The following is a 21,684-nucleotide window of genomic DNA, read 5'->3' on the forward strand; positions in this document are numbered from 1 at the left end:
AAATTGGTCCCTTAGAAAATCAGAGCGGAAAACTGTGTGTGGAGCCTAGAGAAATGGGGGAGATATTGAACAGTTTCTTTTCTTCGGTATTCACTAAGGAGAAGGATATTGGGAGATGTGAGATAAAAAAAAAGCAAATTGGGTAAATATGGGGAATATAGAGATTACAAAAGGTGTAGTTTTAAGGCTTTTGAAGAATATAAAGGTGGATAAGTCTCCGGGACCAGACGGGATCTTCCCTAGGACATTGAGAGAAGTGAAGGAGGAAATAGCAGAGGCTCTGGTGGTAATTTTCCAAATGTCATTAGATATGGGGATAGTGCCGGAGGATTGGCGCATTGCGCATGTGGTTCCGTTATTTAAAAAGGGTTCAAGGAGGAAGCCTGGCAACTATCGGCCTGTAAGTTTGACGTCTGTGGTAGGTAAATTAATGGAGAAAATTCTTAGAGATAGTACTTATAAACATCTGGATAGACAGGGTCTGATCAGGAGCACTCAACATGGATTTGTGGGAGGAAGGTCATGTTTGACCAATCTGATTGAATTTTTTGAAGAGGTGACTAGGAATGTGGATGAGGGTAGCGCAGTGGATGTTGTCTATATGGACTTCAGTAAGGCCTTCGATAAGGTACCACATGGAAGGTTAGTTAGGAAGGTGCAGTCTTTATGTATAAATTTTAAGATAGTCAAATGGATTGAACATTGGCTGAAAGGGAGAGGCTAGAGAGTGGTAGTGGATAATTGTCTGTCAGGTTGGAGGCCGGTGACCAGTGGTGTGCCTCAAGGATCTGTATTGGGCCCATTGTTGTTCGTTATATACATTAATGATCTAGATGATGGGGTGGTGAATTGGATTAGTAAATATGCAGACGATACTAAGATAGGTGGAATAGTGGATAATGAAGAAGGTTTTCAAGGATTGCAGAGGGATTTGGGCTGCTTAGAAAAGTGGGCTGAAAAATGGCAAATGGAATTTAATGCTGATAAGTGTGAGGTGCTTCATTTTGGTAAGAAGAATCAGAATAGGATATACGTGGTAAATAGGAGAGCATTGAGGAATACAGAAGAGCAGAAAGATTTAGGAGTAACGGTACATCGTACCCTGAAGGTAGAAACTCACGTGAATAGGGTGGTGAAGAAGGCTTTTAGTATGCTGGCCTTTATCAATCATTGCATGGAATATAGGAGTTGGGAGGTGATGTTGAGATTGTATAAGACGTTGGTGCGGTCTAATTTGGAGTTCTGTGTGCAGTTCTGGTCGCCTAATTACAGGAAGGATATAAACAGAGTGGAGAGAGTGCAGCGAAGGTTTACCAGAATGTTACCTGGGTTTAAGCATCTAGAGTATAGGGAGAGATTGGACAGATTAGGTCTTTATTCTTTGGAGCGTAGAAGGTTGAGAGGGGATTTGATAGAAGTATTTAAGATTATGAAAGGGATAGACAGAGTGGATGTGGATAGACTATTTCCGTTAAGAGGAGGAAAGATTAAAACAAGAGGACATGAGTTAAGAATTAAGGGGCAGAGGTTTAGAGGTAACATGAGGGGGAACTTCTTTAATCAGAGAGTGGTAGCCGTGTGGAATGATCTTCCGGGAGAAATAGTGGCGGCGGAGTCAATTGTATTATTTAAGAAAAGGTTGGACAGGTCTATGGATGAGAAGAAGATGGAGGGTTATGGGCATTGTGCAGGGAGGTGGGACTAGAAAGGGGTGTTTGGTTCGGTGTGGACTAGAAGGGCCTAATGGCCTGTTTCCGTGCTGTAATTGTTATGTTATGTTATTATGTTATGTTCTTTTGCTTTCAACTTTCCGAGATTTTATAATTTATTTTAGACATACATCACAGTAACAAGCCATTCTCCCCAATTTTACACCTAATTAGCCTACACTCCTGGTATGTTTTGAACGGTGGGAGGAAACTGGAGCTCCTGGGGAAAACCTACGCAGACATGGGGAGAACATACTGACTCCATACAGACAGCATGGAATTCGAACCCCAGTCCTGATCACGAGAGCTGTAAAGGCATTGAGCTAACTGTTACACCAACTGTTCCGCCCACTTTTGATGATGATGTTAATAGTTGGGCAAAGACCAAAATTTGTTTCATGCAAAACCTTTCAACTGTATTAGTCCAAATTAAATCTGGTGCTGTTCCCTCACAAATGAATCTGCAGTTAATAACATAACTATCATACGTTACAGCACAGAAGCAGGCCCCTTCAGTCCCTCACGTCTGTGCTGAACTTTTTTTTTACCTCGTCCCACTGATGTGCACCCACTCCACTGCCCTCCATACCTCTCCCATCCATGTACCTGTCCAAATTCTTCTTAAATGTTAAAATTGAGCCGGCATTCACCACTTCAGCTGGCTGCTCGTTCCACATCCCCACCGCTCTCTGTATGAAGAAGTTCCCCCTAAACCTTTCCCCTTTCACTCTTAACCAATGTCCTCTGTTTGTATCGCACCTCCCCTCAATGGAAAAAAGCCGATCTACATTTACTCTGTCTATCCACGTCATAATTTTAAATACCTCTACCAAATCTCAGCTCAGTCCTCTATGCTTCAGGGAATAAAGTCCTTACCTGTTTAACTTTTCCCTATAACTCAATTCCTGAAGTCCGGGAAACATCCTAGTAAATCTTCTCTGCACTCTTTCCATCTTATTGATATTATTCCTGTCATTAGGTGACCAAAACTGCACATAACACTCCAAATTTGGCCTTACCAATGTCTGTTTATTAAAATTTTATTTTCCATTTGCATCAAAACATATACAGCATTTGTCTGTCACATGAGAATAATAAAAACTATGACACAAAAGTAATACAGTTTTTATATATTTTCTTCCCCCACCTACCAAACTCCCTCAGCAAACAAGTAAGAGGAAAAGGAAAAGCCTGTTTAATAAACCTATACCTTTTAATTAAATAATTGCAGTTTACATAACAATCTTAAACCATAAATAATTAGGGTGGTTGGATGGGGGCATGGAGAACGCTGCAGGTAAAGTCGTAGCAATAAAATCCATGTAGGGTTTCCAAATCTTATCAAATTTTTCTGGTTGATTTTGTAAATTATAAGTTATTCTCTCTAATGGTATACAATTTAATACCATTCGCCATCTATTCAACCCCACAATATCACCAAATTTCCATGTTACAGCTATAGATTTCTTTGCTATTGCTATTGCTACACTTAAAAACTTATTTTGGTAAATGTCTAACTTCAATTGGGAAATATCTCCCAATAGAAATACTCTGGGATCCTTCAAAATTTGCATCTTCAAAACTCGTCCCAATAATATACTTATATCCTTGCTACCTTTTCTACCTTTTCACATTGCCAGACTACATGCAGGAAAGATCCTCCTTTTTATTACATCTAAAGCATTGATCAGAACAATTCAAATAAAGTGCATTGTGGTGGCAAACTATTAGGCAGGCGAACCGGCCCCGCTTGTAACACACGCAGCGGGGCAGCCGGCCAAAATGGCACCGTCGAGGGTTTCCCCTTCAATCTCGGCACTGGGCTCAGAAGCCCATGCTTGGGGACCCACGTGATGCCCTGGTGATGTCAGCACCCCCAGCGTGGTTCACAGCCAGGTCCGGGCTGTGAGTATAAGGCCAGCCTGGCAGCCAGGAATAAATCAGTTCTGCTCACTGAGCTCAACCCGTCTGGTTGTGTGTTCTTTCAGTTAGCAGTGTAGCTGCCGCAACAATTGGTGACCCCAACAGGTTCAAATGCCTTTGAACCCAACATGGGCGACACTTCGATCAGTGCTATAGCCGTCAAGCTCCCTGACTTCTGGGTTCAGGAGCCGAAGACCTGGCTCAGCCACACAGAGGCTCAATTTCATCTCTGCCAGATTTCATCAGACACGACCAGGTTCTACCATGTGGTCGTCGCCCTGGACCAGGCCACCGCCAAACATGTGCTGCACCTCATTCAACACCCACCTGTGGAAGATAAATACAGGACCATCAAGCGGGTGCTCACCGGCTCCAGGCGCCAGAGTGCCGCTCGGATGCTGCACCTCGATGCCTTGGGGGACTGGTCCCCGATTGAACTAATGGATGAGATGCTCACACTCATGGGCAATTACACCAACTGCCCACTGTTTGAGCGCATCTTTCACAACCATCTGCCTGAGGACATCTGGCCACAACTGGGCCAAGAGAGCTTTGCTGACCTGAGGAAGGTTGCTCAGAAGGCTCAAGAACTATGGCTCGAGTGATTCCTGGAGGGCTCAACAGTCCAGCAGGTCACGAGTCAAGGGGATGACCACTCCAAGCCTTCCTGTAACACTGCGGTAAAACACCTGGTCCCTGCAGGGGCCACAAAGAGCATAACCAGAGGCAAGGCATCTGCTCTGGGCCTCTGCTTCTACCACCAGCGCTGGGGAGCCAAGGCTCAGAAGTGTCGTCAGCTCTGCTCATTCCAGGGAAACGAGCAGGCCAGCCGCAGCTAATGGCTGCGGCGGCTGGCCAAGAACACAGCCTGCTCTACCTGCGGGACTCAGTCAACAGCCAACGTTTCTTCGTCGACACTGGGGCCCAGATCAGCGTCATTCCAGCCACGGCCATCGAGTCCAGGAATCGGCCTCGTGGACCTCCCCTCCGTGCAGCCAATGCAATGGAGATCTGGACGTATGGAGACAAGACCATCCACTTCTAGATCAGCCAGCAAAAGTTCTTATGGAGGATCACAATCTCGTCCCTTCCAAACACCATCCTGGGTGCTGACTTCCTCCTCGCCCACAGGCTCCTGGTTGACATTCGAGGTAGGCACCTGGTAGATGCCCATACCTTCCAGGCCATTTGCCTCAACGCCTCCTGCACAGTGCAGCCACAGATGTCCATGATCAGCACGCCAAAGGACGAGTTCCAGTGTAACCTGGACGAGTTTCTGGCCCTCTTCAAGCCACAGTTCTCCGCTGCCTCACCGCGCCACGATGAGTTCCATCACATCCCCACCCAAGGCCCAATGGTCCGTGCCAAGGCATGCCGGCTCCTGCCAGATAAGCTCCAGGTGGCGAAGGAAGAGTTTTCGCATCTGCTGGAGCTGGGGATTATTCGGCGCTCCGACAGCCCTTGGGCCTCACCACTCCACCTGGTCCTGAAAGTCTCCAACAGCTGGTGCCACTGTGGAGACTACCAGCAGCTCAACGAGGCAACAGTTCCTGATCGTTACCCCATCCCTCACATCCAGGACTTTACAGCCAACTTGCATGGTGCGAGGGTATTCTCCAAGGTCAACCTAGTGCGCGTGTATCACCAAATCTCGGTGCACCCCGAAGACATACATAAGATGGTCATCATCACCCCCTTCGGCTTGTTCGAATTCCTTCGCATGCCATTCGGGCTCAAGAATGCCGCCCAGACCTTCCAGCGCCTTATGGACTCCGTGGGCAGGGACTTGGATTTCATCTTCATTTACTTGGACGACATCCTTGTTGCAAGCAGGGATCATGCGCAACACAAGGCCCACTTGTGCACCTTCTTCTCCCGACTGGCCGACTTTGGCCTCATGATCAACCCAGCCAAGTGCCAGTTCGGGAAAGAGTCCATGGAGTTCCATGGCCGAAGGAGCCACCATATCCATGGATATCCACCATGTCCATGACCTTTTGCACCCTTCCATCAGGTCCACATTCCGTATGGTGGCAGAGTGTTTCGTCTGGAATGGGCTCCGGAAGCAGATCGCAGGTTGGGCCAGAACCTGCAGCCATTGCCAGCTTTCCAAGGTGCACAGGCACACCAGAGCACCCATGCAAGAGTTCGAGCACGTCTGGGAACAGTTCAGCCACATTCACGTGGGCATCATCGGGCCCTTACCCATTTCCCAGGGTTACCGATACCTTTTCACAGGGGTGGACCGCACCACTCGTTGGCCCAAGGCGATCCCGATGCCAGACACCTCCACAGACTCCTGGTCCCAAGCGCTGTTGCACTGTTGGGTCGCCTGGTTTGGTATCCCAAATCACCTCACCAGCATTCGGGGTGCCCAGTTCACCTCTGCACTCTGGGCACAGCTCGCCAACAGGCTGGGGATCGAGCTACACCGCACCATGGCCTATCACCCGCAGACCAATGGGCTGGTCGAGCGACCACACCGCCACATTAAGTCGGCACTTATGGCCCACCTCACCAGTCCCGACGGGGTGGATGTGCTGCCTGGGGTGCTCCTGGGCATCCGCTCAACGGCCAAAGAAAATCTACAGGCGTCATCATCCGTGCTGGTCTACAGTGCAGCGCTAGCGCTGCCCAGTGAGTTCGTCAACGCACCTCACAACCCCTAGCGGTCACCACATGAGCTACTCCCCCACCTCCAGGCCCAGTTGGGCTCCTTCGCACCCCAACTGCCACCCAGACATGGTACACGGACTCTTACGTCCCCAGAGAGCTACATTCCATGTTGTATGTTTTTATTCAGTGAGGCCCATCCATGGCACGTCTGCAGAGGCCTTATGAAGGGCCGTACAAAGTCATCCAGTGTTCAGAGTCCACGTTCATGCTGAACATCGGTGGTAGGAGGGAACTGTTTACGGTGAACAGGCTGAAGCCAGCACACCTCGACCCCACCGAACCAGTAGTTGTGGCTACTGGAGTATAACGCAAGCCAGGCATCCTGCAATAAATCAGTTCTGCTCACTGAGCTCAACCCGTCTGGTTGTGTGTTCTTTCAGTTAGCAGTGTAGTTGCTGCTACAGCATGCAATTTGTATGGAGTATAATATAACTGCACGGATGGAAGTCTCTTCAATCTGAGGCGCCTGCATGCTCACACCAAGACACGAGAGCAACTTGTCCATGAACTACTCTTTGCAGATGATGCCGCTTTAGTTGCCCATTCAGAGCCAGCTCTCCAGCGCATGACGTCCTGTTTTGCGGAAAATGCCAAAATATTTGGCCTGGAAGTCAGCTTGAAGAAAACTGAGGTCCTCCATCAGCCAGCTCCCCACCATGACCACCAGCCCCCCCACATCTCCATCGGGCATTCTGAACTCAAAACGGTCAACCAGTTTACCTACCTCAGCTGCACCATTTCATCTGATGCAAGGATCGACAAAGAGATAGACAACAGACTCACCAAGGCAAATAGCACCTTTGGAAGACTACACAAAAGAGTCTGGAAAAACAACCACCTGAAGAAACACACAAAGATCAGCGTGTACAGAGCCGTTGTCATACCCACGCTCCTTTTCAGCTCCGAATCATGGGTCCTCTACTGGCATCATCTACGACTTCTAGAACGCTTCCAACAGCGCTGCCTCCGCTCCATCCTCAACATTCATTGGAATGACTTTATCACCAACATCGAAGTACTCGAGCTGGCAGAGTCCGCAAGCATCGAATCCATGCTGCTGAAGACCCAACTGCGCTGGGTGGGTCACGTCTCCAAAATGGAGGACCATCGCCTTCCCAAGATCGTGTTATAAGGCGAGCTCTCCACTGGCCACCGAGACAGAGGTGCACCAAAGAAGAGGTACAAGGACTGCCTAAAGAAATCTCTTGGTGCCTGCCACATTGACCACCGCCAGTGGGCTGATATCGCCTCAAACTGTGCATCTTGGCGCCTCACAGTTCGGCAGGCAGCAACCTTCTTTGAAGAAGACCGCAGAGCCCACCTCACTGACAAAAGACAAAGGAGGAAAAACCCAACACCCAACCCCAACCAACCAATTGCCCCTTACAACCGCTGCAACCGTGTCTGCCTGTCCCGCATCGGACTTGTCAGCCACAAACGAGCCTGCAGCTGACATGGACATTACTCTTCCATTAATCTTCATCTGTGAAGCCAAGCCAAAGAATAAATCATCTCTAATTTTCCTCAATAAAGGTATGTAGCTTCATTTAAATAATGTGGCACCGCACATCTCCCGTGGTGAACCGGCCCCTGCTTGTATCGCTGTGGGAAGATGACGCCGTCGGGGGTATCTCAGTGCCTTCTGGCTCAGGCCACAGCGCGCACCTTGGGCAACGTGGTGACATCACTGCCCGCACGGGGAAGAGCTCACGCTGCTCTTAAAGGATGAGATGAAGTTCAAATAAATCAGTTCAACTGAAACCCCTCAGCGTCCTGTGGTGTGTTTCAGAGTTTGTCGCTGCTGCTACATTGGTGACCCTAGCGAGTCCAGACGATTTTCTGGCCTCATGACATGGATTCAGCAGTGGTCAATGTGGTCGCGGTGAAACTCCCCCCCCCCCCCCCCACCTTCTGTACACATCACCCACGCACTTGGATCGGGCAGGCGGAGGCATCGTTTCACCTCAGACAAATCTCTTCAGACTCCACAATATTTTACCATGTCATGAATGCCCTCAACCAAAAAACTGCAGCCAGGGTGGATGACCTGATCCCCGACCTTGCCTTCAAAAACCTCCTCCTCGGCACCTTTGACCTCTCCCGTCGATAGCGTGCTGCCAGGCTCCTGCACCTGAATGGATGAGATGCTCGCACTGGCAGAGGGCCACAGACCCTGCCTGATGTTTCAGTAAGCCTTCCTCGAGCAGATGCCAGAAGAAATCCAACATCGGCAGATGAGGACTTCTTAGATCCACGGAGAGTTGCAGCCTGCCATGATATACTCTGGTGGATGAAATAATAAAACGAGGCCACCCTCAGTCAGGTCACCCGCCCTGGACTCAGCCGACCACACACGACCCCCAAGAACAAATCCCGGTCCACTCTGACAATATTGGCAAAACCGCCATCATCACCCTCTTTGGCCTATTTGAGTTTCTGCAGATGCCCTTTGGCCTTAAAAATGCAGCCCAGACTTTCCTAGAGTTAATGGACACTGTGGGCAGTGATGTGAATTTCGTCTTTATTTATCTCGATGATATCCTCATCGATAGCCGGGACCACAATGAACACAAAGTCCATCTCCTCACACTATTTTCCCGTCTGGCAGAATTCAGCCTCACAGTCAACGTGGCCAAGTGCCAGTTCGGCAAAGAGTCCTTGAAGTTCCTAGGCCACACCATCTCCGTGGACGGGGCCACTCCATCACTGGAAATGGTTGCGGCCATTCGCCAGTTGCCAAAACCCGACACCCTCAAGGGTCTTCAAAAATTCACTGGATGGTCAATTTCATCCCAGCGGTAGCCCGCATCATGCGACCATTGTTCGCATTAATCGCTGCCAAATAAGACCCTAGAATGGATGAAGGAGGCCGAAACAGCTTTTGCCGCAACAAAAGACGCCCTGGAGAGCACCACCCTACTGGCCCACCCGTGGCCCAATGCCCACACTGCACTCTCAGTGGACATTTCAGCCACAGCCATCGGGGGAGTCCTAGAACAATCGGTGAATGGCCAGTGGCTCCCACTTGCATTCTTCAGCAAGCACCACCACCCTCCTGAACTTAAATACAGTGCTTTCAACAGGGAGCTCCTGGCCCTATACCTTTTCATCAGGCACTTTCGGTACTTCCTGGAGGGCAGACAGTTCATGGTGTTCACTGACCACAAGCCATTCATCAAGCCCTCACCATGGCCAAAGACCACTGGTCAGTGCGCCAGCAGCAACAATTGTCCTACATCCCAGAATTCACTACCGACATCCGACACCAGGCGGGTAAGGACAACGTCGTTGCCCACGCGCTTTTGCGGCCCATGATCCACAACCTATCCACCGGTCTGGACTATGCCCAACTATCACTGGTGCAGAAAGTGGACGAGGAAACATAGGCCTTATGCACTGCCATCATGGGCCTTGCCTCGAGGATCTAAAGCTACTGGACAGCCCCGACACACTACTCTGCGACATCTCCACTGGCTCACTACGCCTGGTAGTCCCACTGCAATGGAGGCTGCAGGCCTTCAGGATTGTCCACAACTTGGCTCACCCCTCTATCAAGGCCTTGGTGCACATGGTGGAGGAGCGTTTCGTGTGGCACAGCCTCAGAAAGCAAGTGGCCCGGATGGCGAAGAATTACACACAGTGTCAAACCTCTAAGGTCCAGCGCCATGTTAAAGCTCCAGTGCAAGAGGTTTGAGCACATTCATATTGATATCGTGGGCCGCCTACCGGTGTCTAGGGATGCACGCTACTTATTGACTGTGGTCGACAGCATGACAAGGTGGCCAGAAGCCATCCTGTTAAAAGACACTTCTGCCAAGTCCTGCGCCAGAACTCTGCTCGTCCATTGGATCACCAGGTTCAGCGTCCCAGTGCACATGACAAGCGACAGGAGCACCCAGTTCAAATCCACCTGCTGGTCACAGTTGCCAAACCTCCTGGGGATTAAGCTTCACCGTTCTACCGCTTATCATCCCCAGACCAACAGACTCGTAGAGCACTTCCACAAGTTGGCTCTCATGGCGTGCCTCACCAGCCACAACTGGACGGACGAATTGCCCTGGGTCCTGCTTGGCATCAGAACAGCCCCAATAGAAGACCTACAGGTATTGTCCGCAGAGCTGGTCTACGGCGCACCGTTGTCGCTGCCTGGGGAGTTCAAGCATGGGTTTGCAGGACAAGCTCACCTCACCGACCCACCATGGCACCCCCAAGGAGCTGGCTACAACAGACTTTGTTTTCGTCCGGCAAGTCCCACACCCTGCACCCCTGTAACATCCTTATGAGGGTCTCTATAAAGTCCTGAAATTCTCAGGCAATATTAGGGGCAGGGAGGAGCTGTTTATGGTTGATAGACTCAAGGTGGCACATTTGGACCTTAGCCTGCCAGTGCTAACAGGCCCAACCCAAATGACAGGGTCAGCCGCACAAGCGGCGAGATGCATAACTTGAACATAGTCTGCCTCGTTCATTAGCATCACTTCACTTTTATCAATATTTACTTTGTAACCTGATACTATTACATACTCTGCCAATCAATCATTTACTTTTTGTAATGAACCTTCAGGGTTTGTAAGATATAATATTACATCATCTGCAAAAAGACTAATTTTATGTTATTTATCATGTATCTTAAAGCCCTCAATCTCATTATCACTTCTTATCACCTCAGCTAATGCAAATAAAAAAAGGAGATAATGGACATCCTTGTCTTGATGATCTTTCCAACAAAAAAGATTTGTATATTTGTAATCACCTTAGCCTTTGGAGAATTATATTTGGCGGGCAGCAACCTCCTTTGAAGAAGACCGCAGAGCCCACCTCACTGACAAAAGGCAAAGGAGGAAAAACCCAACACCCAACCCCAACCAACCAATTTTCCCCTGCAACCGCTGCAACCGTGTCTGCCTGTCCCGCATCGGACTTGTCAGCCACAAACGAGCCTGCAGCTGACGTGGACTTTTTACCCCCTCCATAAATCTTCGTCCGCGAAGCCAAGCCAAAGAGAAAGAGAAGAGCCTTTGGAGAATTATATAATGCTCTTATCTAGTTTATAAAATTTGTCCGAATTCCAAAATTCTTCAGTACTTTAAATAATCCCATTCTAATCTATCAAAAGCCTTTTCTGCATCTAAAGCTAAAGCCACTGACGTTATTTTTCTTTTCTGAGCCATATCTATTAAACTTAAAAATCTAACAATATTATCCATTGATCTATTTTTAATAAAACCTGTTTGGTCCATATTAATCAGTTTGGGTAAACATTTAGCCCATCTATTAGCCAATAGTTTGGACAAATTTTATAATCAGTATTCAATAGTGAAATTGGTCCATATGAAGATGGAAGCAAAGGGTCCTTCCCTTTTTTGGAATAACTGTTATTAATGCAGTTTTAAACAACTCAGGTAAGTCCCAAAGATCTTCCATTTGATCTCTTCTTCTTCTTTGGCTTGGCTTCGCGGACGAAGATTTATGGAGGGGGTAAAAGTCCACGTCAGCTGCAGGCTCGTTTGTGGCTGACAAGTCCGATGCGGGACAGGCAGACACGGTTGCAGCGGCTGCAGGGGAAAATTGGTTGGTTGGGGTTGGGTGTTGGGTTTTTCCTCCTTTGCCTTTTGTCAGTGAGGTGGGCTCTGCGGTCTTCTTCAAAAGAGGTTGCTGCCCGCCAAACTGTGAGGTGCCAAGATGCACGGTTTGAGGCGATATCAGCCCACTGGCGGTGGTCAATGTGGCAGGCACCAAGAGATTTCTTTAGGCAGTCCTTGTACCTTTTCTTTGGTGCACCTCTGTCACAGTGGCCAGTGGAGAGCTCGCCATATAACACGATCTTGGGAAGGCGATGGTCCTCCATTCTGGAGACGTGACCCACCCAGCGCAGCTGGATCTTTAGCAGCGTGGACTCGATGCTGTCGACCTCTGCCATCTCGAGTACTTCGACGTTAGGGATGAAAGCGCTCCAATGGATGTTGAGAATGGAGCGGAGACAACGCTGGTGGAAGCGTTCTAGGAGCCGTAGGTGATGCCGGTAGAGGACCCATGATTCGGAGCCGAACAGGAGTGTGGGTATGACAACGGCTCTGTATACGCTTATCTTTGTGAGGTTTTTCAGTTGGTTGTTTTTCCAGACTCTTTTGTGTAGTCTTCCAAAGGCGCTATTTGCCTTGGCGAGTCTGTTGTCTATCTCATTGTCGATCCTTGCATCTGATGAAATGGTGCAGCCGAGATAGGTAAACTGGTTGATCGTTTTGAGTTTTGTGTGCCCGATGGAGATGTGGGGGGACTGGTAGTCATGGTGGGGAGCTGGCTGATGGAGGACCTCAGTTTTCTTCAGGCTGACTTTCAGGCCAAACATTTTGGCAGTTTCCGCAAAGCAGGACGTCAAGCGCTGAAGAGCTGGCTCTGAATGGGCAACTAAAGCGGCATCGTCTGCAAAGAGTAGTTCACGGACAAGTTTCTCTTGTGTCTTGGTGTGAGCTTGCAGGCGCCTCAGATTGAAGAGACTGCCATCCGTGCGGTACCGGATGTAAACAGCGTCTTCATTGTTGGGGTCTTTCATGGCTTGGTTCAGCATCATGCTGAAGAAGATTGAAAAGAGGGTTGGTGCGAGATCTAACAACCCCATAAATATCAGAATTAATAACTCATTAAATTCTATGTAAAATTCCGGAGAGAAACCATCCTCCCCTTATTGTTTGGTAAAGACATCAATATATCATATAATTCTGTAACTGTAAATGGATTTGTTAATTCTATCTTCTCTTCTATGCTTAACTGTGGTAAAATAATTTTGGACAAATATTCATCTATTTTATCCCCATCCTTCAAAGATTCTGATTTATATAATTTCTTATAGAATTTCATAAACACATCATTAATACCTTGTGTTTTGTAAATAAGATGACCCGAATCTTCTCTTACAGCTACTATTGTTCTTGATACTTGTTTAGTCTTCAATTGCCACGCTAAAACTTTATGAGCTCTATCAACCGATTCATAATATTTTTGTTGGGTTCGTCTTATATCCCTCTCTACTCTATCTGTTTGTATTGTATGAAGCTTCTATTTCTATAAATTCATCATTACCTCGATTTTGAAATTCTTTTCTCCATCTTTATTATTTCCTTTTCCAAAGATTTAACTTCAGAGATATATTCTTTTTTTAACCTTAGCCGTATACTCATTATTTGTCCTCTTAAATAAGCCTTCAAAGAATCCCAAAGCACAAAATGACTAGTTACAGAATGTTCATTCAGGTCCATAAAAAATTTTATGTGCTGCCTTATAAAGTCACAAAAATCTTTCCTTTTCAACAATGCTGCATTAAATCTCCATCTATAACTTACGCTTTTCTCCTCCTCAAGTAAAACTGACACAACTAATGGTGAATGGTCAGGCACTATCCTCGCCTGATATTCAATACTGTGACTCGTCTGGAGTTGAGAGGTGATTAAAAAACATCTATACAGGAATATGTCTTATGCCTAAAAGAATAAAATCAATAATCTCTAATATCATGATGCATCTTCCTCCAATTATCAACAAGTTTAATTTCATTCATAACATTTTTCACATAGTTTGTCACCTTTTTTTTAACCATAATTCCTCCGATCTATCCAACTTGGCATCACAGATAAAATTAAAGTCTCCCTCTTCCTAATTGCATAAAAACATCTTGTGTAAACTTTCCATCATCTACATTTGGTGCATATATATTCATCAAGGTCCAATATTCACAATATATTTTGTAGTTTACCATCACATACCTCCCCACTTTATCAGTCATTACATCCAGTACTTTGATTGTTAAACTTTTATTTATTAATACTGCTTCTCCTCTAGCTTTAGAATTAAATGAAGAAGAGAATACCCCTTCTAGCCAATCTTTCTTTAGTTTCATAAATTCTATTTCTGTTAAATGAGTTTATTGTATAAAACCCACATCTACTTTAGTTTTTTCATTAAATTCAATAACTTTTTTATCGGATTCTGAATTCCATTAATATTAATACTAATAAATCACAATTTCCCTGCCATTAGACATCCAAATTAAAACCTATATCCCTCCAGCATCTCCCTCCATCTCCCCATCCAACCCAACCCTCCATATATCTTACATCTATAAAGAGTCCAGGCTAAGAACCAAAAAAAAGAAAAGATAAGAAAGGAAGAAAAAAGAAAAAGAAAAAACCCCAGAGGCACATGATGTTAAAGAGTCTCTCTCATCCTGATCTATATGGGATGCAAAACTAGTCGCATTAGTGCCCATGACAGTGTAGTGGTCAGCATCACATTCCCCATTAACACACTCAAAACATCATACCCTCCTTTACTTCTTTGGCTTGGCTTCGCGGACGAAGATTTATGGAGGGGTATGTCCACGTCTGCTGCAGGCTCGTTGGTGACTGACAAGTCTGATGCGGGACAGGCAGGCATGGTTGCAAGGGAAAATTGGTTGGTTGGTTGGGGTTGGGTTGGCCTTTGATAAGCTTATCAATAGACCTTTTAATCCATTAATCTTATCCAGTATATTAGATCACGCACAATATAGTTTAAACCTTCCTCCCCTTTTAAACTGTCTCAAAACTCTTATGTATTTTCAGTTACAGCAAAACCTCTCGGTTATATAATGAATTCAAGTGTATATAACCATCTGCTGATCTTTAACAGGCAATGAATCAGTATATACCTTTGCTTCATTCGGCTCAGTAAAAAATATATTCCTCCCTCCCAGGAGGAATACTTTCAAAGCAGCTGGATATCTCAAAGCAAAGGCATAGCCTTTTTACCACAATACACCTTTAACCGGATTAAACTTCTTACTCTTTTTCAACAATCAAAATTTATATCTGGATTTTAAAATTTTTTTATTTCCATTATAAATCAAAGGTGATTTAGCTTGTTTCGCTGCCAGCTCCGATATCTTCTCTCTTACTTCATATTGAAGGAATCTGACAAGTATTGGACAGGATCTTTGGTCAGGCTGAGGTTTAGGTCTCAGTGCCCTATGGGCGCATTCTATCTCCAAATCACCTTGAAATGCAGCCTGACCCAAAGATTCCAGTATCCACTGTTACAGAAATTTTTTCAAGTTTTGACCCTCATTCCCTTCTTTAAGTCCTACAATCTTGATCTTATTCCATTTACTAAAATTTTCCAAAACATCTATTTTTTTGCATTAACTGATCATGCTTAACAGCTGCTTCTGCTTGTGACTTCTTCATTTGATCTTTAATATTTTGAAACTCGAACTGATTCCCTTTAATTTTTCCATCCACTATTTCAAATCTAGTGTCCACTTGTTGATGAATCTTTCCATCTTATCACATCCTTCCTTACTTCATCAGTTAACACATATGGATCATCGAAAAAATCTAACATTTGCTTTAATTCAACAGAAGATAAAGAAGTTTCTGTACCTTTTTCTTGATTGTAGGTCATTCTTGTTCTTTCCTTTGATCACTGTGATCATTTTGATCACTTCTTCTTGATCACTGGAGCTCTGGGTGTCTGGAATCTTTTTTTAAATTTCCTCCTTTTTTGTGTGCATGCGCAGTGATTTCTTCACCCGATGCGGAGGAGACCTTGTGCAGCAGTGTGTAAGGACTCCCCGGCTTCTGGCCTCTCTCCTTTGGATCCTACCTTACGGACAGCCCCAGGATCCTTTCTCGGCCTCTCTTCCTTCTCTTGTTACTTTTCTTGCTCAGTTTCTTGTACAACAGTAAGGCCTTTATCCTTCTTTGGTGGCGTCGTTGATGTCTTACATGTGTCTTCACAGTTCTGTCATATATTTTATGTAACTTTTATAACCTTGTTTGTCATTTTTTCTCAACTTTTTCAAGGAGAGCAGGGATTATCAGTCTAACCCCATGTCATCATGTGGCACCCACCCCCCCCCCCCACCAATGTCTTAAATAACTTTACCATAACATCCCAATTACTGCACTATTAAAAAAAAAATAATGTGGAGGTTCAAACTGAATGTTATTTGAGAGGTCAGATATCTCTCTGCTGCAACCACAGAGAGAGTGCTGAGCTGTGTTGTCAACTGAGATTACGTTCATTCGGGTTGATTCACAAATTTTGTCAGAAGAGAAATCTAACACAATAAGAGATGATTAAATCCCTCAATGAAGAGCTCAAGCCTGAAACGTTGGTTTTGTATCTTTATCTTTTCTGAAAAAAATATTGTTTGACCTGCTGAATTTCTCTAGTATTGTGTTTTCACAAGTTTTAATTAAAAGAACAGTGTGAATTTTTAAAAAATGCTCTATTTCTTTTCTCCCTCATCTTAAATGGCTTGTTATATTTTCAAACTTCCAATTTGTTAGAATTGCCCTGAAACTCAATGAATTTTGGAAAATAGTCATTTTATAACAATTTCTCTTATAAACCTGGAATGCAAGTTATTAGTACATAGAGCATAGAATTCTAGAGCATGGTACAGGTCCTTCGGCCTGCAGTGTTGTGCCGACCTAATAACTTGCTCTAACAACTGTCTAGAATTTCCCTACAGCATAACACTCCATTTTTATCAATTCCATGTACTTATCTAATAGTCTCTTAAAAAATGCTTTTGCCCCCGCCTCCATCACTGTGCCGGCACCATGCACTACCACTCTGTTTGCAGAACATACCTCTTACGTTCCCCTTGTACTTACACCAAAGCACCTTAAAACTATACCCCTCTGTCCTCTGTGTTAGCCATTTCAGCCCTGGGAAAAAGCCTCTGGCCATCCACACAATCAATGCCTTTCATCACCACATACACCTCTGTCAGGTCATCCTTTATCCTCCATCACTCCAAGGCAAAAAGACTAAGTTCATTCAACCTATTCTCAGAAGATTCAAGGCTTTTCTCTAATTTTAGTAATTTTGCAGTATTTTTCTTTAATATTAATGACTTTCAGAGGCTTACTGATCCTTGTTTTATTTCTACGTTGGCTATTTTTATGTATTCTGCAGCAGGAAGCATACATGAAAATAAGCAAAAATGAATATGTTACATTTGATTTAAAGTTTTGACCACTACGTTATTCCCAATTAAATTTCCACTTTTCATTGTCACTCAAGGATTTGCATTTACTTTTGATATTTTTCTACCTTTTGCAAAAATGTTAAAACTTTTAATCCACTTTCTTATATTTCTGGCCAGTTTTCTTTTATAATGTATAATTTCCATCTTTATCAATTTTCTAATCATTCTTTCTGAAACTCTTCCCAATAACAGTGTAAACATGTTCTGTTGGTCAAATGCAGTTCATAATCTCCTTAGCTAGCCCTGAAGTGTCACGGTTAGCATAGGGTGACACAGTTAGTGTAGTGGTTACAGCAATGCTGTTACAGTGTCAGTTACCCGTGTTTGAATCCCACACCGTCTGTAAGGAGTTTGTGTTCTCCTCTCACTCTTGGGGGTTGTGCTAATTGGGTCTAAATGGACGGCATGAGCTTGTGGGACGAAAGGGCCTGTTACCGTGCTGTATGTATGTCTGAATTCATAGGTTTTTTAAATTGTTACTGTTGAGTATTTCTTATAAACCTGGAATGCAAGTTATTAGAACATAGAGCATAGAATTCTAGAGCATGGTACAGGTCCTTCGGCCTGCAGGTTGTGCCGACCTAATAACTTGCTCTAACAACTGTCTAGAATTTCCCTACAGCATAACACTCCATTTTTATCAATTCCATGTACTTATCTAATAGTCTCTTAAAAAATGCTTTTGCCCCCGCCTCCATCACTGTGCCGGCACCATGCACATTTCTTTAACTACACTTTTTTTAAATCTTTGGTTTGCCCTTCATGTAATTTCCAAATGTACCAGGGTGACTGCACTCCACAGATTAACTTTCTCTGCAAATGTGTTGTTAGATGGCCTTTTGTTTGTCACTTATTTCCATACATATTGTTTTGCTTCCTGATTGGGTAAAAATGAAACCCTTTGACATATAAGACTATGGTGAAGAATTTTAAGACCACTTTAAGGATGCTGCAATGTAAGTAATGCTTCAGTGACAATCAACTAGCCTGCATTTACAGATCAAAAAGAATTATACAGTAAAACCTCCCGATATCCAGCACCTATGGGGAGTGGCAGATGCCTGATAAGTGATTTCCAGCTGCTTGAGATTGCATGATAGACACGCCAATTTTAAACGTCCCTATTTTTAACCCATTTATTTTCCACAATATTTTTGCCAGTTGCTTGAACTCTGGATGACAGAGGTTTTATGATACCAAGGTTTGAGTTTGTGTTTGTCTGATCAAACAAGTAGGCAAAGAGATTAACTGCAAACCTTCTGGGTGGGTCAAGTACATTGAACAGTGACTGTCAACCTCAGTCTTGGTTTGTCAGTGGTGACCAGATAAAATGAGGCCACAGATTTGTTCCCTGCTACTTTTACTCATAAAATGGCAAACCTTTCTGAACAACAGGAGACAAATATAAAAACATGCTGCTTTAAATGAGATGCAGCAGGTAGTTTTAAAGGATAAGTTAATATGCTGACTCACAACATAATTTTTAATGTGAAAATGAACTTCATCCTCTTTGCTTGACCTGTTTCTTAATGATTTCTTACAAGACCTATCAACCGGGATGAGCAAATTCAGTGCAATTCAATTGTTGCCATTGGTTTTATATGCAAATGCTTTCACATTTAATTAATGTTGCAAAAGAAATGTTAAGTTGTAAAATATTTCTCAGAAACCTGATTATATTTTGCCTGCTTTTCCATGTCAACATCCTGGATAACTGGCTTGGTCTTGGGTTTCTTTGGTTTTGAATCTGGTACTTTTTCCTGTTTTAAGAAACCATAGAAATGTGGATTTTCTTAAAATGCAGGGCAATTTTACCTGAAGAGTTGCTCAATAAAAATGCAAACATTACTAGAGCAAACAGAAATGCTACTTTATGTTTGCATAACTGCAAACATTTTCTTGGCATTCTTAAAAAAACTTCCTTTGCACCAATAAAGCTTCTCCCATATTAGAGAAGTCCGGCTGCTTATTCTGAGTCAATACAGAGCAACCTTTATCCCATAGATAACAATTACTAAAGCCACAAAGTTAAAACAATAATAATATTCTTTGGTTAAAGCTCTTCCACCAGTTTATAAAAAAGTAAGCCTGATAAAATGTATTATCCTGGATTTTGCGGTTAGTGGCAAGTTAACTTGGCTTGACCTTCAATAACAAGGTTCTGTGTGGGAGCAGGGTTGGACGCACATAATACTGTTGGGTAAAGCGGCTGGAAAGTTAAAATACTGGCAACCACCTCAACTATGCTCCTATATTCAGAGCATTCAAGTCTGAAGCTCTGGCCATTCATTAAAACAAATTAAATCCATTTGATTTCTTCAAAGGAAACAAGCTTTCACAGCAAAATATCTTTGACAATATTCCAACATGGTCTTGAAGATAAGAGCAGTGGAAAATATGGCTTAAAATCATGACACAGTGAGAGTAGGCAGAACAACTGCCACTTGGTAAATGATGTATAGCAATTTGTTCAGGTAGAGTGAAGGTTATAGTGCAATGAAGTATCACTTTGAAACATTTTCAAGGAATTGAAAATATAAAATGAGATGAAGCTTGAATTTAGGGAGAACATAGATTTTAGGGATAATGCAGTGAGAGGAAAACAAAGTGGAAAATTCCAAAATGGTGACATGCTCAATAAGTCAATTGAGGTCAGAGGGCACCAGTGTTGGCTGAACAGAGAGTTAAAATTGAGATATAGCAAATAAAGTTTAGATGAGTTCAAGTTTGTGGTAGGAAGCTGTCCAAGAAAGTATTTGATTTGTTGAATCTATAAATTTTAAAAAAAGCATTTGGAGGGGCAAATAAAGCAGTCGGTTAAAATGATGAAATAGGCATGAACGAAACCAGCACACAGAGGGGTGTATGGTTCTTATCCTCACCACCCTGCCTCATTCTTGAAGTCAATGTTGAGTGCATGAGCAATTCCTTCATGACTGAACAGTTGTTATTCCTGACCCTATGCCACCAAACTTTCTATCTCATTTATATCATCTTGTTGTTGTTTGAGATCTCGCCTATGAAAATGGTGTCAGCTGCAACCTTGTAGATGGAATTAGAGCAATATTAGGCCAAGCTGTCTTAAGTCTACATATATACAAAGTGAAGTGAGGAAGGTCTAGGGGAAACATCTGTGGTGCGCTGTTAGCCAGAATCAGACACACACAAGGTAAAGACTGTACAACAGGCTAACAGCGCACCACAATTTAATTCACAAAGACTTTCACAGAGCCAGGCTGGCTGTAGCTACAGTAACTCTGAGTGAACTTCGGGGAGGCCAGCTCAGGCTTATATCCTGGAGGGTGATTGACATCCACCCAGGTGGGGCTTGATCCCTTCAGTCTGACTGATTGACAGCCGGCCAGGTGTTGTCCTGTCCCCTTACACTCCTGCAGGTACAGAGGTTGCCCCCTGCAGTAGGCCAGTGGTGTACCACCACAACATCAGGGTAAATTTTTTTACACAGGGAGAAGTGGGTGTCTGGAATGTATTGCCAGGTGTGGTGGTGGAAGCTTGAACAATAGGGGCATTAACAGATTCTTAGACAGATACATGGATGAAAGAAAAATAGAGAGTTATGAGATAGGGAAGGTTTAATATTTTTAGATATATATAGGTTGGTTCATTGTGGGCCAGAGAACCTGTACAGTGTTGTAATGTTCTATATGTATATGTAGCATTTCTTCTTTGGCTTGGCTTCGCGGACGAAGATTTAAGGGTGATCATAGAGGAGGTGCTGTCCTCGTTACTTGCAATCTGGATGATAATATGGAAATTGAATCAGCAAATTTGCTGATGTCACTAAGATTGGAGGCACTGTGGACAGGGAATAAGATTTTCAGAGGGATCTGGATCAACTGGAAAAATGGGCTGAAAAATGGTAGATTGTAGCAGGCCGAGCGACCGCGCGGTTAGATGGGCCAAATCGCCGCCCCAGTCGTCCGACACAAGATAGCGCGGGCCTCCCTTCCCTTCTGAGATGAAGCCCACAGTTGGCAACACGTGGCCCGGAGGACAACACTGCTTCCATGTTGCATGCCGCTGGATCGGGAGAGATACCCCGATGCACTGATGCCACTTCCTAAGGCCAGCGCACCCCTCACAGGGTCGGTCTCCTCGAGCAGCATGAGGAATTCCAAATGAAGTTCAGTTACTGGTTCACCTCATGTTGCGTAGTCGTCTTTCATTTCAGCAGCGCTGCCGTTAGCAGATGCTACAGTGGTGACCCCAACAGTTCCAACATCTTTGGAACCCACCTCAAACACAACAAAATGCAGGATGCTACTACTGCTACAGTTGCAACGGTTGTAACCAATGCTGTGGGTATGCATTTGCCACCCTTCA

At 44.5% G+C, this 21,684-nt stretch overlaps 1 protein-coding gene across 9 annotated transcripts in view; it reads right to left on the minus strand.

The window, feature by feature from the left end:
• c2h18orf63 (chromosome 2 C18orf63 homolog) overlaps nt 1-21,684 on the minus strand; it is a 190,372-nt gene that overhangs the window by 11,393 nt on the left and 157,295 nt on the right. For 8 of the 9 annotated variants that reach the window (XM_069920233.1, XM_069920238.1, XM_069920231.1 and 5 more), the window contains one exon: nt 19,011-19,100. The exons of the other annotated variant lie outside the window; for it this stretch is intronic. In XM_069920233.1, the coding sequence (XP_069776334.1) occupies nt 19,011-19,100 (90 nt within the window). The remainder of the gene's footprint in view (nt 1-19,010; nt 19,101-21,684) is intronic. 9 annotated transcript variants of the gene reach the window in all.

The sequence above is a fragment of the Narcine bancroftii genome, chromosome 2, assembly GCF_036971445.1.
Source record: "Narcine bancroftii isolate sNarBan1 chromosome 2, sNarBan1.hap1, whole genome shotgun sequence".
In the NCBI taxonomy this organism is placed as follows: domain Eukaryota; kingdom Metazoa; phylum Chordata; class Chondrichthyes; order Torpediniformes; family Narcinidae; genus Narcine; species Narcine bancroftii.